General features: G+C 37.4%; 1 protein-coding gene across 7 annotated transcripts in view; it reads left to right on the top strand.

Moving 5' to 3' along the window:
- Positions 1–17,800, top strand: part of Robo1 (roundabout guidance receptor 1) — a 1,243,546-nt gene that overhangs the window by 1,108,170 nt on the left and 117,576 nt on the right. For all 7 annotated transcript variants that reach the window (XM_045148277.1, XM_045148273.1, XM_045148276.1 and 4 more), the window contains 3 exons: positions 13,537–13,657; positions 14,234–14,372; positions 16,594–16,721. In XM_045148277.1, coding sequence (XP_045004212.1) covers positions 13,537–13,657; positions 14,234–14,372; positions 16,594–16,721 — 388 coding nt within the window. The remainder of the gene's footprint in view (positions 1–13,536; positions 13,658–14,233; positions 14,373–16,593; positions 16,722–17,800) is intronic.

Here is a 17,800-nt window from a genome sequence, read left to right as displayed (position 1 = left end):
TTATAGAACTTTTCCAACCTCATACTTTTAGAATTCCTATTTTTGAGGCCTGAACCAAATAGCTATTGGTAACATCTGTCCACTTCAGTTTTTATCTCCCTAAAACCATAGGCATAAGGCATAGGGCATGAAAGCTACCTAGGATTCTCAGAATTCTGATTTTCAGCTCCACATGCCAGCAACATAACTTAGGAAGGAGTAGTTCATTGTTTTTTTTTTTTTTTTTTTCTTCTGAATGTTTTGTCTTGGCAGTAGAATGAACTTATTTATGACTGCAGAAGAATGTCTTAAAGAACTGCAAATGATCTTGAACTACTTTAAAAAATATTTTTAATTAGATTGCATAAATCACTATAGAAGTAGAAATAGGTAAAGTATACTTATTTTTACTTTTTATACCCATGAGTTAGTCATTTGTTTTCAGGAAATAATGAGAGGAGTGTGTATTTAATGCTGAAATTTTAACGGTAGTTAACTCCTTTCTTCCCAAGATTATATTTTCTTCCCCATGTAAGTCAAGTAGTCAACATGTGTTGAATATTTAGGAAATATGTAGGTATATTTTTATTTATTTTAACATGTATAGTGTTGAAAGGTATAGGAGTTATTTAACTTCTAATCATGTGTACCTCATGAAATGAGACACACAGTTATCAGATAACTGAGGTAGATTCTAGCAAAGTCCTTTGAAGGATAATAGTGAGATACCTTTCTGTATGGACTGTGACTCTGCATCTGTCCTGAATAGGCTTGCCTTCTGGTTCATCAGTTTAGCTCCTCTTGAGCTCCTATAAGGAGAGGGATGAAAATGCTCTGGATGGTGTATGAGGCTTTAATTCACATTGTAACTACTACATTGTTCATAATTTTATGGAATGTTAATACAATGTAATGATTTTTATTTCATTTTGTACTCATAAATTGAACATACATTTTTGTAAAATAAATTTCTGAATCTACTCAACTCTTGTCTATTCAACCTGCCTTGATTGGCTGTGGTCTATTATGGTCTTCTTCAGGATATAAGAAAATTAAATTTTCCAGAGTAACACATTACATGGGTCCTCTGGAAAAGGCATTATCTTAGCAAGAAAATTCTCACATTGGAGCAAAACTACACAGGAGGACTAAGCTCAGGAAAGCACCCAGAGAAAAGTGAATGTACTGTTAGAAAGTATTTTCAGCTGCTGTACTTATAACTGGAAAGGGCCAAGAGTTTGAAAATGAGCTTTTCTCCTCTCAAACACTATGAACATTTATCATCTTTATTTCTAAACTATAGTCATAATTCCTCCATAGATTTTCATTTCAGGCTGTCTTAGCAGTGACTGTATGTAAATTCAGAATTATAGCCAGATGCTTGGATGAGGTGATAAAAAACAAACCTGGTTTTGTGGGAGAGTGAAAATTGCCCATAAGACTTTGTTTTTACCTTTTAAACAGCAGGACATTGTTTCACAAGACCTGTGAAGGAAATAATACATTAAGTTTAATAGCATGAGCAAAATTAATTTTTCATATCCATGCTCCATACTACCATGAAAGCTGCCCAGACTTTTTGTAGAGGCAAAAGCCAATCCTCTCCCTTGCTTTTAGGAGATAGCTCAAAAAAGGCTGTTTTATTACCCAACCACTCTATATTGTGTGCTTTTTATGGAACTCACATTTGGGTTCTAGTATTAATGACTTGGGCACCAGAGACCTGGGGAGGCTACTCAAAGGCTTTGCTGTGTCATCTGCTCTCCATTTCATCAGCACGCCATCACTGCCTGTCTGGCTTTGGAACTGTGTAAATGAGAGGACGCTTTCTCCATTGATTGCTTTGGGCTACATACCTGAGTGGTCCAAGCAAATGGCTTTGGAAGAGAAAATGCCAAATTCAAGGCTTCCTTTGGCTTTGAGCCACTCTTAAGCAAGCAAATCGGGTAGGCTTTAAGAAGCCTGTGTTTCTTTCCTTCTGTTAAAATTAGGATTCATGAAAAGATCCTCTGGTCATGTACTGTCAATAGATAGAAAGGTATTAATTTATACCTTCACAGAGAAAATCATCCTTTTCCTTTAACTTAACTAGGTCCCTGCAGGGTGGCTCTCACTTACCTGCAATTAACAACTGAGTTCTTCCTGATGTAGTCTGTCATCAAATTATCATAGGAGTGCTGCCACTGCTGCTACAGACAGCCAACCGCCGATTTATACATGGCTGGGAGGGAGAAAGGGGGTTAGCAGAGATGGAAGTCGTGGGTCTGCAGGCACCACAGTCCTAGGCAGGATGTCCCCTGGCCCCAGTTCTCAGCTGGCATCTCCCGGAGCTGGGTGTGAGCCACGAGCTCCCACTGGGATAATTGCTTTTTCTGCTTGAGTCTCTTGCTGCTTCTTTCCAAGGATCAAGTCTCTTTAAACTCCTGGCTCAATTCATGTTGGTTTTCCAGTGGCATTGTCAACTGTATCAGCAAGCAAATGAAATCAGATCATGGGCTCTTGTATGTGCGCAGCCCCGGCAAATACAGGAAACCAATATAGAGGTCCCAATTACCTACTTTCCCTCTCAACTGTGCTCCCAGGAGAACAACTGGAAGACTTGCAGCAAGTTTTTTTTTTTTAAGTTTTATTTTTTGGCACGCGCATGCGTGTGTGTGTGTGTGTGTGTGTGTGTGTGTGTGTGTCACTGTGCTATTTATGTCACCAGGAAAAACTGTTTTCAGTTTGTCTTCTTGTCTTTTCTTTGTAGTGCATCTGTTCTTCCCTGACCTTCTTTTGTGTGTGTGTGTGTGTGTGTGTGTGTGTGTGTGTTCATGCACACGTACCCATGCACCTAGTTCCCAGAAGTATTATTTGCATTTTGAATAGGCTACAAAAATACTAAGCAGATTTTGCTTGAAAAAATCACTAGAAAATGGATTAGTACAACAAACAAGTCCTTAAAATCCAGTTAAATATTTTGTGCAGTGGTATTGAAATGTGACTTGATTAATTTTTATAAAAGAAAATCTTGGGGTGGAGAGATAGGTTAGCAGTTAAGGACCAGGCCTACAGAGCCTAAGGACCCAGGTTCAGTTCAGGTCTCCAGGTCCCACATAAGCCAGCTGCACATGGTGGTGTGTGCATCTGGAGTTCTTTTGCAGTTGCTAGGGGCTTTGGTGTGCTCATTTTCACTCTCTCTGTCTCTCTAATAAATGAATAAATAAAATCTCTTTTTTAAAAAAAGAAAATCTGGCCAATATTAACATTACCTTATAATCTGTTATTTTATTTTGACCCAACTATGGGTACAACTGCTCTCCTTTAGTGTCTGATCACAAGTACCCAGTGGCTTTACCTAACAGGCTTAGTATGGGCAGCATAAACTGTCTCTGATAAAAGACTTCAGGAAAGTCCTCCCTCTGTTCTTCCTTCTTTTCCCTCCCCATTACTCATCCCTCTGTTTAGGCAACTGTGAACCAGAATAAACTAATGACAGGGAAAGCTAGAAAGAATGCATCAATTTTAATAAACGTTGCTAATTAGGGGGGATAGACTTTGCTGACCTTAGCTTATTATTTATGTTAATCTAAACACTTGTGCTCTGACACATGTATAAAATCATCATTTCATGGGCTCAGCAAATGATGCCATTTACAAGGTTATTTTGTGTGATACTATTAACACAAATAAGGAGAGTCTATAAAAATCCTCAAATTTGTTCATATACTTAGGAGAAATATTGCTTGTGGTTATAGAGTGTTATTTTATTTCAGTGATTTTTTTTGTTATGGGAATTTAATAATTTCAATTTTTCTCATGGCATTTAAACTTAAGTTTTAAGGAGGAAAACAATTTTTGATGTATCTATTTAGAAATATAAATTAGCTCCATATGACATTACATTAAATTTAAAACAGTATCATGTGTCTTTATAAATGTGTGTGTGTGCATGCACGTGTGTTTGTGTGTGAGGGCCGGTACAAGCATGTAGAGGTCAGAGGACAACTTTTACGCTCGTCCTTGCTGGTCTACTCATCTGAGGCAGCGTTTCTCACTTGAGATTCTTAGTCAGCTGAAGTTCTTCACTGGGTTTACCTTGAGCTTCCATGAAATTCTCTCATCTCTGCCTATCTCACCATCACCATTAGCCTTCTAGAATTAAAAAAAAAAACCCTCCATGCCTTCCAGCTTTATACAAGGGGTGTGTGGGTCAAAGTCAAGTACTCTAGCTTGAGAGGTGAGTGCCTGATCCTGTGAGCCACTTACCCAGCCCTCATGTTGCCTTGTAGTGAAACTGTTCTTGTTTAGTTATCTAACTGGGGATATGAGCAAAAATGCCCAAAGAAATAGTGCACTTTCTCTGATGTTTCAGGACATATGAATTGCCGAAATTATCTTTTACTTGATTATACTGTTTTGTTTACTGAGACATTTTAGATTATGTACATAACCTTTTGTCATTTGTGCAGTGTGGTTATGTTACCATAAATACTTTTGCTTAGATTGCAATAAACTATTAATGATACTATTATTTTAATATGTCATATATATATGCACATATATATATGTATGTATGTATGTATGTATGTATGTATGTATGTATATATGCATGCATGTATGTATAATAGGATCTGCTTAAGTTACCCAGGCTGGCTTGAAATGATACTTATTATACAGACTACACTGGCCTTGAACTTACAGCAATCTTCCTCCCTTGCTTTCCTAAGGGCTGTAATTATCAGGGTATGTTAACATGTTCAGCATTATTTTTGAAAAATGAGATCATTTCAGTTTGAAGGCTGAAATGCAATGATCTGAACTTCCCAACATTAAAAAGATTGAAGCCACAGTTGCTAACCACTCTAAGAATAGAAGGTATTTCATTTCCTCCTTTTGTGTATTCCATGTTCAAATCAAGTTTTTAATGTTTTTATTTTTTATGATTGGTACTCTGGTAAGATTTGGGCCATGTTATTAGGAAATAGAAGCTATTATTGTTGTGCTTCTTCCTTGTATGTTTCTTTTGAAAGAATTCCTGGGGGACCATGCAGAGCTGTCTTACAGCTTATTTCACCAAAAAGAATGTCCAGGGGCTGTGACTGGCCATCTGGGTAACCCACATCTCATTGTCACTAAGGGACTTTGACAGGCACTTCTGTTTTTCACAGCAGCTTCCCATCTCGTATGTGGATTGAGGGTCCAGGCAGAAGTGACAGCATTGCTATGAAGAGATGTTCTGCCCAAAAAGAGCCATTGGGAAATTATTGAACAATAACACTATAATTCCAATTTCCCCATGTTAATTACTCTGCTAGATAATGTAGAAATGATTCTATGATAAGGAAACAAGCTTTTTGCAATAAATAAATAAATAATTTCTAAGGCCAGGTATGTTCAAAACTTTATGTATTAATCACAGTTCTCAAGACTACTACAATGAACATATATTTCCAAACCTTTGGTCTTGCAAAAGACTGTAATTAAATATAACACAATTTCCCTCTGACATGATGAGGCCTATGTGTGTCTTGTAGGTATTATTTTAAATATATTTCCCTTTTAGCATTTAAAGTCAGTATTCTCTGAATCTGTTGTTCTACTATATGTCTTAAATAGCATTTCTAAAAAACACGGGGTTTTGAAGGCAAATTCTATTAAAGGAAATGAGATAAATTATAGGACAGTTTGGTGGTTAGCAATTTGAAATCATCTTTGAAGCCCTTAATATAATTAGCGGTTTCGTTTTTGGTCTGGTGAATTCAAGTCACATTAAGTTAATGTAATTAAAAGCAGAAAAGATTTTCTGTAGCTAAACTAGTTAATGAGCCCCAGTCGGTTTCAATGCTAACCTAGAGGTGTATGGATGACATTGAGGAGGTGATGCCTGAGAAAATTCCTCTGTAACAGATACTGCAAATCATCTGATTTGCTTTAGGGTAGAGAGCAAAGACATACCAAGGAGTTCATTGTAAGTTCATCTTTATTTCTGATTTTGAGCACTGATTGCAGGGAAAGCTGTCTACTTTGTAGAATAACCAGACCAAAACATGTATTTATTCCTAATCCCCTCCTTTTTTTAAGGAAGCAAGTTCCTATGTGTGCAAATAACTGATTTTATTTCTAATGTTCTCAAAATAAGAGGATCAGTAGTTATATTTTTTCATGCTAATCAAAAGGTATAAAACTATTCTCATCACTTTGGGCAGAAAAGCTGTATCTTTTACCAGAGGGTGTCTTTTCTATAAAGATTTTATTAGTGTATATTCATTATATATAATAACTAATGGGTTTCTTTCTTATTTGCTCATAAATGAACATAATGTGTTTTGATAATATTCATCTATACACCCTCTTGCCCATGCCCAATCTTATTGATTCCCTTCCTCTTCCTAAGTGTTATTCCTGATTTTTCTCGTGGTCTTACTTCATAAATAGAAAATATAAAGGAGATCAAGGATTTAAACAAGATTTCCTCCTGCTAAGAAATAATTTTTATTTTTATTTATTTATTTGAGATAGAAACAGGCAGAGAGAGGGTGAAAGAGAATGGTCATGCCAGGGCCTCCAGCCACTGCAAACCAACTCCAGACACATGCGCCCCCTTATGCATCTGGCTAACATGGGTCCTGGAGAATCGAACCTGGGTCCTTTGGCTTTGCAGGCAAATGTTTTTAGCTCTATGCCATTCCTGTAGCCCCTAAGACATAATCTTTAAGTGATTGGAGAATACCAGAGGACTCTTACCCCCCTCCAAGGAAAATACTCATGTCTACTTTGTCATAGGAAAAAATCCTAGTATATAAAAACTATATGCATCAAGTACATTGTGGATACGCACATCTTAACATCCCATAGTTTCACTAAAACATTTTTTAGGACTGGAGACTGTTCCACAGGGGGGAGAATATTAAGTTAAAAGATATTTGAGACTTTAAAATGTTGAACACCTTCTTCTCTCCCCCCTCCTCCTGTCTCTTTCTCCAGGAGGAGCAAGACCACTGGGACCTTTTTCTGTTTTGCTTTCATCAAGTGTGTACATAGCTGAGGGCCCCCCTTAAAGCACTGTCTAGGGCTTATGGAAATGCAGGCGTCTAATGTGGTTACCACTGAGGGCTGGTAAGGTATATGGTAATGAGGAAGTAAGACTGCTGCCTTGGATTTTTGACATAGGCCGGATGCCAGCATATTGTCTGAAAGCTTAGCAAGTTCTGCTTCTCTATTCCTTGGATTATGTTAATTGTAGTAACACTGCAGCAGTTCACTGCTGAAGCTTGTGCCTGTTCATTATACAAGCTAGTTTTTGATAGGTTTACAATGTGGCTGTCAAATCCAGCTGCAGGAAGAGACCTGCCAAGAAACATTTCTTAACTTGTTTTCAATGTGCTATGTTCACATTTATACTGTTTTGTGGGTGTTAAACATATTTTTTTCTCTATTTTAGAGACAGAAAATGTCATGTTTTGGTTTAGAAAGGGCACCATGGTTTTTCATGTATGTCAACCTAAATTTGCAATCAGCAATTTTATGACAATGTAAAATGGTGATCATAATCATAGAAACTGCTTGAAAGCTGGGTTGTTGATTTGATCAAGATAATAATTCCACATAATTTCTGTTCTTTTTTTTTATTGCTAAGAACAGGCCAGCCTGTCTTCCACATTTGCTATCACAGGACAGGATTGTGGCTTTTGCATAGTACATTTCAGTGTAACCATTTCTGTAATGCCCAAACCAATTTAGCTTCATGGCAATTGAAGGTTATTTTTTCACTCTGTTTCTTTACTGTGTCAATTTCTGAGAAGTAGTTTTTCTTGGCATAGTCTACTTTGCAATGCTTGACCACTGTTGCTAGTAAGCATGAAATGGAATGTATTTTATAATGAAATTAATCCATTGATTAGAGTGGTGCTGGTTGGAGTAGTGATAATGGAGACTGAAGGTTTTGTGTTGGTGAAGGCGGTTTAGCAATCTGGGAAGACTTAGCATGGTTTTCCCCAACAGAACAAACACTTCAATGTCGTCAAATTTTACATCATCTTTCCTGTTCTTGTTTTAAACAAGTGTTTATCTTTTGTCCAGAGCTAATCTTTAAAACATAGTTTCAACTTGAGCAGCACTGACATTTTAATTGAATTAATTCTTTGAGGTGGAGAAGAGTAGGCAACATCTCTGTCCTGTGTCCACAAGATAACAGTGGCATGCCCTGCTTCTGTTCTAAGAACCAAGTCAGTCTCCAGATACTGCACATGTCTCCAGGGTGACTGCCTCACTAACAATCATCCTTTAGGAGGAAATAATCTAAATAGAAAGCATAAGAATTTCTTCTTTTTATGGCTTTACAGTGTCAATGCAAGCACAGGAAGTTTATTTGTTTATTTATTTTTTATTTTTTTAAAACTTTTGACAGAATCTAAAGATGTATTAGTAATTAATTGTAATAAAAAGCTTGTAGCTTGACATAATGAAGGAACATTAAAGATATTTTTGATAATCCAAGTGAAATATATAAGTATAAGGTTGTACAAGCATTTTTCCTAAGCTTTTTATGATAATTTATCTTTTTCATTCTTCATTACTTTCTTGGAGACTGTAATACCAGGATCCTTATTTTAGAAAGGCAGAGAATATAATATTTTTCTACACTCACATGCATAAGTTAATAGTCTTATACCATGGCCTGTTTTTGCTTTGCTTTGCTTTTTATGTATCTTACTTGGAAATCTATCTAAAATTAATCAAATTTTGTGTATGTTTTTATTTGAAGTTTGATTCTGACCTAGGTGATGACAGAAAATACTCCAAATGGATAAATAAAGGTGCACCATTTATTTGACCTTACTTGACCTTTGATCATCTAGGTCTTTGTTATCACTGAAAGAAAAAATTAATTAAAATTATCTTGTAAGCTTAAATTTTTTCTCAGAATTTAATCAATCTTGAGTGCTTTACATCAATATAGAAATTGTACCTGGAAAATTACCTAGAAAAATATATGTTTATAGTCCTAATGTGCTACTAATAAGGAGAGCAACTGAGAATACCTCATTCCTCAGAAAACCTTTCTTTTTGTTTTGTTTTGTTCTGTTTCTTGAGGTAGGGTCTCATTCCCTATATAGTCTCAAGGTGGCCTCAAACTCTATCACTGTCTCCCAACTGCTGGGATTAAAGGCATGCAACACCACGCCCAGCCCTAAAACCCTTTCTTTTTTTTTAATTAATTAATTAATTAATTAATTATTTATTAGAGAGGAAGGGGAAGATAGAGAAAGAGAGAATGGGCATGCCAGGGCCTCTGGCCACTGCAAATGAACTCCAGACACATGCACCCCTGTGCATCTAAAGTGGCTTAAGTGGGTCCTGGGGAATCAGACTGGGGTCCTTAGGCTTCACAGGCAAATGCGTTAACCACTAAGCCATTTCCCCAGCCCCAGAAAATCTTTCTTGACAAAAATTCATTAGCATTTGTTTACTTCCAAATGATAGAGAAAATATATGTATATATGTAAATCTCACGTTTCCTTTATACAATAAATATGACTTCAGCTGAGTTCCTGTAGTTTGGACTATACCACTAGGGCACGCACTGGACATTCTCTAGGATGTCATAGCTCTCTGTGTTTTTGCTGCTTCTCAACTACTGTCCCTCCCGTTCATCTCATCATTGGATTTGTTCCAGCCTGAGGATCTCCCAGCAGCTCTCTCATAACTCTTGTTAACTAAATTTTCCTCCTTCTCCATTTGTATGAATTCTTTCAAACTATAATAGCATTGGGCTGCAATATATAATGTTAATTGATGTCTCATGTGTGTATAAGCAAGTTGATTTAAAACTCTGCTTTCCCAAGTATTTAAAGATGGTAAAAGTAAATGAGTTCTATATTATACCAACACTATAGAAATAAATCTCTGCTGTTGGAATATATTTATATGTTATCATCCTTTGGCTCTCATTTTTCTATATATTTGAATATGTTTTAAAATTATTCTCAAAGCCTTTTAACTTACTGTAAATAAGACACATTGATGTAAGTGACTTTCAGAGCAAAGGGAAGTTTTAAAGCATTTTTTTTTTTTTTGCCATTACATTTATCTAGTACTGTGTAATGACGTCTCAGATGAACTAAAGGACACATTCCTAAATATGCAAGGCCTAAGAGGAAGCTCAGTGTGCTTTCCAAAGTTACAGAACTAGAGTTTGGGGAAATGGGTAGTGGATCAAGTGCTTGCTGTGCAAACATGAGACCCGAGTTCAGATCCCTGTCACCCATGTAAAAGACAAGGCATGACAGCATAGAACTCTAATCCTAGCTCTGGAAGGAAGAGCAGAGGCTCCCTGAGGCTTGCTCACTAGCTAGTCTACCTGAATCAGTACGTTTCAGATTCAGAGCCACCCTGCCTCAGAAAAGAAAATAGGATGCAGAGAAATGTAGGAAGATAGCATGCATTGACCTGTGACCTGTACACACACACACACACACACACACACACACACACACACACACACAAACTCACACTTTCATTCACTCATTTCTACATACATGAGCATGCATGCCTAATACACACATACAAACAAAAAGAAGGAAGGAAGTAGGAAGGGAGGCAAGGAGGGAATACAGACCATATTGGACCACATCTCTATCATTTCTTTTATAAATGGCTTTTTAAACTCTTCTTTTTACTGGAATGAAAGTTTCCCCTAATTTTTAAAAACATTGTTATGTTTCAAAGTAAGTACATAGTAGTAGGTGACAATGGATCTTGGTGAGAGGATCTTGAATGTACAGCACTTAACTGGTTCTACTATCAAGAATTCAAGTTTGGGCTGGAGAGATGGCTTAGCGGTTAAGCGCTTGCCTGTGAAGCCTAAGGACCCCGGTTCGAGGCTCGGTTGCCCAGGTCCCACGTTAGCCAGATGCACAAGGGGGCGCACGTGTCTGGAGTTCATTTGCAGAGGCTGGAAGCCCTGGCGCACCCATTCTCTCTCTCTCCCTCTATCTGTCTTTCGCTCTGTGTCTGTCGCTCTCAAATAAATAAATTAAAAATTAAAAAAAAAAAGAATTCAAGTTTATCAAACAAAGGTTTATTAAACAGTAACTGTAACAGCTGTGGGTTGTGTGTTTCCTACCACTGTGCAACTAACAGAAAGCACATATGTCTAAAATATTTGTGAAATATCAGCCCTGTACCAACTTGTAGAGTGACACTAGCCAAGTCACTTTCCTCTCTCAAAAAAGTATGACTTTTTCCTAGGCTTTGTGACAAATTCTAGGCCTATGAAAAGGAACTTTAAGTCCTTTTGTCTCATAGTTTAAAATGAGGAAGAAAACCTGATTTATTTTATTTTTTAATATATTTTATTTATTTTTCTGAGAGAGAGAATGGGCACACCAGGGGCCTCCAGCCACTGCAAACAAACTCCAGACACATGTGCCACTATGTGCATCTGGCTTATGTGGAACCTAGGGAATCAAACCCAGGTCCCTTGGCTTTGCAGGCAAATGCCTTAACCACTAAGCCATCTTCTCCAGACCAAAAACCTGATTTTAACTACATACATAAAACTTTTTGTGATGATGGGCATAGTGAAGGCATGTGAGAAGATGTTGTGCTTTTATGTACCTCTAGTCTTAGTCATGAAAGGTGGGGTTGTTATAATAGTTCCCCAGCACTCTCATGACAGAGTGATATAAAAGAACAAAACTTTAAGGATTTCTGTACACACGCACACATAAAATCTCCCACTTGTTTCATTTGGTCTGCATTTTATTTTTTGGACTTTGTGTTTTGTTTGTTTGAGACAGACTGTCATTTATTCTGTACCCAGGCTTCTCCCTGAAGCTCACTATGTAACCCAGGCTGGCATAAAACTCATGACAATCCTCCTGCCTTAGCCTCCTATGAATTGGGGTTAGAAGCCTAAGCCACCATGTCTAACTTTTTTTTTTTCTTTTATGCTGTTGTTATTTTTTCAAGGTACAGTCTCACTCTAGTCCAGTCTGACTTGGAACTCACTGTGTAGTCTTAGGGTGGCCTCAAACTCATGGCGATCCTCCTACTTCTGTCTCTGGAGTGCTGGGATTAAAGGCGTGCAACCACCATGCCTGGCTCCAAATTTTATATTTGATGTAAGAATCCTACTTTGAGACATTCTATGTCAATTGGCCACCTAATAAAAAAGATACTGACTTCATGCTATTTATTAAAAAAGAATGAAAATAACTTAGTAGAGGAATAATTTGATAAAATAAGGTAAAGCCATATACTATAATAATATATCAGGTTACCTCGATATAATATCTTCAATAATTAAATGAAATGATGTTCCAATTTTGGTGTAACATTCAGGTTATAGATCATGTCATATGATCCTACCTAAGTAAAATTGTGATTACCTATACAAATATCCATGTACTGTGACTTTGAACAATGTGTGTATACATATGCATTTGCATGCAGAGAGAGATAAGAAACTTCACACGAGCCCAGACAGTAGTTAACACTGGAAGCTTTCTTTAGTGTGGCATTTATCTTCTTTGAATGTATGATAGTTAGGATATAATTAATGTATCTTGTAATTTGTAAACCTTTAAAAACTGCATCAAACTGGAAAACAGACTTCATTTTGTCTATAGTAGTCTGCACCATCAGTTATGTTTTCAATGCTTATTATGTGCATGCATAATTGTACATGGGAAGGCAGACCAATGGTACAGAGAAAAATCGCTGCATTATTTTTAAGTGGAACTTTAGAGGATCTGGTCAGTTGCTAAGGGAAATACTGAAAGGAAAAAAAATCAAATTCTAAAGCCATAGAGGTTACAAGCTTGCTGATGGTATTTGTTTTTTTGTATTTTTTTGTTTTTGTTTTTGTTTTTTAATTTGACTAAAAGAGTAGGGCACAATTCCTCAACCAAAATAATTTAAATTAGACAAAGTGAATCAAATCCCTACATCGCAACCTGAATTCATATTCAGTTTCCATGCACTTCTTATCTTGGATATTTGTTTACATTTGTAATGTATTTAGAGAGCAATGTAGTGTAACTTTCCAAGTGGCTTAATGCTGCTGCTTAAGTTTTTTTTTTTTTTTTTAAATTACTTAGGGCAAGCAAACCAATTAGAGAAATTTGTATTTCCACATCTTATAGTATTAGAATGTACATATTTAAATCACTTATGCCTGATACATTGCACATAGTAATTGTATTCATATGCTCCTTAATATCTTTCCTCAACTTACTAATCATTTTACGCATGCAGTTTTTTTTTTTCTTTTTGTGGTTCTCACTTGGCTGACATGAAGGAATTAGGGTGCAACGTAAGTTAATGCTTATATTGAAACTACCTGAAGGGTAGGTAAGGGGAAAAACTTTTGTTCTTTGATATTTACACATTCAGAATTAAATCTGTTCAAAGCAGCTAACTATATATGCTACAAATAGTACCCACCTGCTGTTTGCTATACATAACTATGTATTAATTTATATGCTTAGAGAGTGGGCCTCATTTTTGAAGACCCCAACCTTACAAACAGTTAAAGCTCTTTTAATCAAATCCACGTCTTTTTTTTTTAAGATCCGAGGAGGAAAGCTCATGATTACTTACACCCGCAAGAGTGACGCTGGCAAGTACGTCTGCGTTGGTACCAACATGGTTGGGGAGCGGGAGAGTGAAGCAGCAGAGCTTACCGTCTTAGGTGAGTGCCATTTTATACACCTAATCTGCTTACTGTAAAGCATACCGAGCTTGGTATCTCTGTGCAAGGCAGGGAAACCTTTCACCACAGTATAAATATCCGTTTACATGATGGGAAAAGAAATATTGATTGACTCAGTATTTGTAGGATATGGGATATCTAAAGGGAAGTAGGGATATGAAGAGAGGGTTCAGTGGCTAAAGCAATTGCCTGTAAAGCCTAAGGACCCAGGTTTCACTCCCCAGAACCAATGCAAGCCAGATACACAAAGTGGTGCTTGTGTCTGGAATTCGTCTGCAATGGCTAGAGGCCCTAGTGTGCCCATTCTCTCTATATATATATTCCTCCTCCTTCTCTCTCTCTCTCTCTCTCTCTCTCTCTCTCTCTCTCTCTCTCTCTCTCAGAAAATAAATTTTAAAAAGTTAAAAGGAAAGAAAATAGAAGTAGGAAGAAGTAATCTAGAAGAAGGCAACTGTGGGAAGCAGTTTGCAACATAATATTTTAAGTTAGATATATGTTCTTACCGAATATCCAAGGTGTTCATCTTTTATCTTGAGATGGCTTTTCTAATTTTAGAGAGACCATCATTTGTGAAGAGACCCAGCAATTTGGCCGTCACTGTGGATGACAGTGCGGAATTTAAATGTGAGGCCCGAGGAGACCCTGTGCCTACAGTTCGTTGGAGGAAAGATGATGGAGAGCTGCCCAAATCCAGGTACAGATTCAGATGTATTAATGTGATACATGAACTTGAGATTTCTGACTCTCATCAGACCATACATATGCCACTAATGTGTGTCGTCGTCCTCACTATTGATGGCTTGAGTTATAGTTTTTACTTCATAACAGTAGGACAGCAACATGCAGTCCAAACCATACTTTGCAATATGATCTTTTCATAGACTAGTGATATGTGATACAAATGTGGTATTATACTCTTAATGCTTGGCAACCACAGAGAACCCCAGTTCCCATGTGGCAGCAATCAGACCAGGAAACAGCCAGTACTCTACAGTGCACTATGTCATGAAGCTAGGATGTGAGAGAAGTTAGGTGTACAAAAGGCACCTTATGGTATTTATGGTATTTTCAATTTCCAACACATTCATCATGACATTTCCCCATAATAAGTTGAGTAGCATCTGTGGAGTTCTGGTAAGGGGTCAGAATAGAACACTGGAGTCAATTATACTTAAAAGGCTGCCATATTTTCTCTAAGTCTTTTTTCATAAGAACCATATTCTCATGACTCTGGCTTGCATGTAGTATTCCTTAAGTAGATGTCTTTTCTGTTCAGCCAAGTCACAGTTCATACTAAATTCTGTGGGGAAGTGGATAGTAAAGATAAGAAAAATAAACCATTAAAAACATAACTATAAAGTAACTAAAAATTGGACTTCTCTTTTCTCAGAAATAGTATCACCAAAGAATGAGAGAAGAGGCCAGAGTTTCTTGATATCTTTCTGATCCTTAAATTAGTGAGGACAGTGCTAGTGAGGCAGTGATACAGCGCGTTCGGTTCTGTTGGACAGTCTGTGCTCTGTGTATTTAGTTAGTCAGCAAGCATGCCTTGAACCCCCACTAGATAGGGAAATGACAACCTTGAATGTGAATAGTGTCTCTTCTCAAGCTGAAGAAAGAATACTTACATGAGATTATGTAGCAAGCCTTCTACACACAAAGGTAGGCTTGTGTAACCATCAGGTGGGAGGGAATTAGAAGAGAATTCTCAAACGAATATGATCTGTAAAGAATGGCTCAAAAATCCATGTCTTGATAAGTGCAAAACAGGAGTAGAATCCTCCTGGGAAGAGGACCACTATGACGCAGCCACAGGTGTCATAACAAACATCACAGGTTTTGAGTGCTGGAAAACTGTGCTATGCTTATGCGTGCACTCTAAAGCGAACATAGTCAGCAGTAATGAGATCAGACTGAAGGTATAGAGCCTAAATGGTCAAGAGCTGCACGTTGTAAAGCATTTCACGTCACTTTGCATGGCACTGCTGAACTGTGAGAGATGAGTATAGCAGGACTGCTATCCTGAAGAACATTGTTACCACTATGGACGCTGCACTGATGTGGGGAGAGGTAAGCAGCAAGGGAACTGTGGTTGTCATTGTACAGCTGAGAGACTAAGTTGTTTGACCTGGAAGAGAGAAGGAGCTGGGGCTCCCGAGGGAAGGGAAATTTCTAAGGCGAAACCAAAAAACTGGATGACTTGTTAGGTAGGGAGAATTAATGAAAGATTAAAAAAAGAAAGTAGAAAAGGAAGGTAACATTTTATTTAAAATTAAATATGGGGTAAAACTGTGGAGAATGATAAATATGTGTGTGGTTTATCAAGATAGAGACCATGGGAGTTAATGTAAGTCAAGGAGGTCACGCGGAGTCAATGGAGGATTGAAGTGTGAAGCCAGTATGCGAGGGAGGGGGGAAGAGGCGAAGACAGTGAGCTAACTCCAGAATGAGTCTGTCTACATTCAGATTTCAACTCCACTGCTAAACCAGCTGAGGACTAAATCCATGTGGCCTCCATTCCAATGCCTTAGTTTTCCCCTCAGCATACAACAGGATATGTAGGTACTTCATGATCTTATTATCCGAGCATAAAAAGTTAACATCTATAAAACCTATAAAGGCTGCCATATGCACTTAATCAATGTTGATTGTCATTTAATGCTAATGTGGACCCAGGACCTGGAGGAAATAAGAGAATCAATACCAACCTTACTCCAGGATGTCCTTTAAGAAAATGACTTAATCACAAGTGACATGTGACAATAAGCACCATTCTTCTCACACATTTGGTGGATTGCCACATTTTACACTGTTTTAAATTTTCTACAAGGATGATTAGCTGTGATTTATGGTATAGTAATGGGCTGTTGCAAGAATAAAACTGCTCACCTATGTTTTCTTCTGTTGTATTATAGGTATGAAATCCGAGATGATCATACTTTGAAGATCCGGAAGGTAATGGCTGGTGACATGGGCTCCTACACTTGTGTGGCAGAAAATATGGTTGGAAAGGCCGAAGCATCAGCTACTCTGACTGTCCAAGGTAGGCGTCAGAGAGCCCTCCCTGTTATGTATCCTGGGAAGTGTAATGTTTGTGTTGAAAGAAAATATCATGTGTTACTTTTCACAAGTCACCTACTCCAAACATTTCTCTAAGTATTTGATGTAAAACGTACTCTAAGGAATTGTTGCATTGCCAGTGAACACTAATTATCAGAAGAAGCTGAACTAAAATTTTCTAATTATGGTGAGTTCTATCTCATTCCAAAGAGAATGTGTCATGATCACTGGGTCTTTAAATGTGTCCTTTTAAACATTTGATTACATGGCAGCTATTTATAGGAAATCTTTGTTATTGGAAAAAAAAAACTAGTTTATGTTGCTTCAGATAACTTTCAAAGGAATGGCCACAGGTGGCACAAGGCCAGAGGATTCTTTGCCTGTCCCCAGTGTCCCGTGTGCTCACAGATCAAAAAATTTGCCCTCTTTTTCTGAATCCATAAAATACCTAAGAGTAACAGACACTCGGTTTTGTTGAGAAATGAGTTACATTTGTACATGGCTAATTCTGGTAAAGATTTATTATTTGATATTTATTTGAGCCAAACTGGAGTTCAGCCATGTCGTAAGCTGATAGTATATACATATTTCTGTCACTCTCATTGTGTGCCGAATCCAGATGCCTTCATCATTCCTCATCTTCCCTTACTTTTTTCTCCTTGATGTTGTCATGATTGTTTCCCATTGCTTCTCATCTCAGAACTTTCTTCTGTTTTTTCCTTTATGGTGACAAATTTTTTGATGTGGAATTTGAGAGGCAATGACCTTTAAGCACATTTTATTGGTGCAAAAAATCTCCCATTTTGACAAGTGTATACAGTAAACAGGGATTCTGGCCATAAAACACTTAGCTTGTTCTATGTCTAACACTAGGAACTTGGTCTGTCATCTTTTCTGAACCCTGTCTCTCTTAAAGCTATTAAGAAGAAAAAAGGTGGCTATTGAGAGTTCCTCCGGAGTGGTTGTTCTACAAAAGAGCCTTGTGGGCCTTTTACATTAGAAAAAAGGAGAAGAAAGAATATTTATTTGCTGTCTCTAAAGCCATTATGTCCACTTTGGAGG

Source organism: Jaculus jaculus, chromosome 4 (genome assembly GCF_020740685.1).
Source record: "Jaculus jaculus isolate mJacJac1 chromosome 4, mJacJac1.mat.Y.cur, whole genome shotgun sequence".
NCBI lineage: Eukaryota > Metazoa > Chordata > Mammalia > Rodentia > Dipodidae > Jaculus > Jaculus jaculus.
The sequence above is the reverse complement of the archived record's forward strand: the minus strand, read 5'-3'. Positions and strand labels throughout refer to the sequence as shown.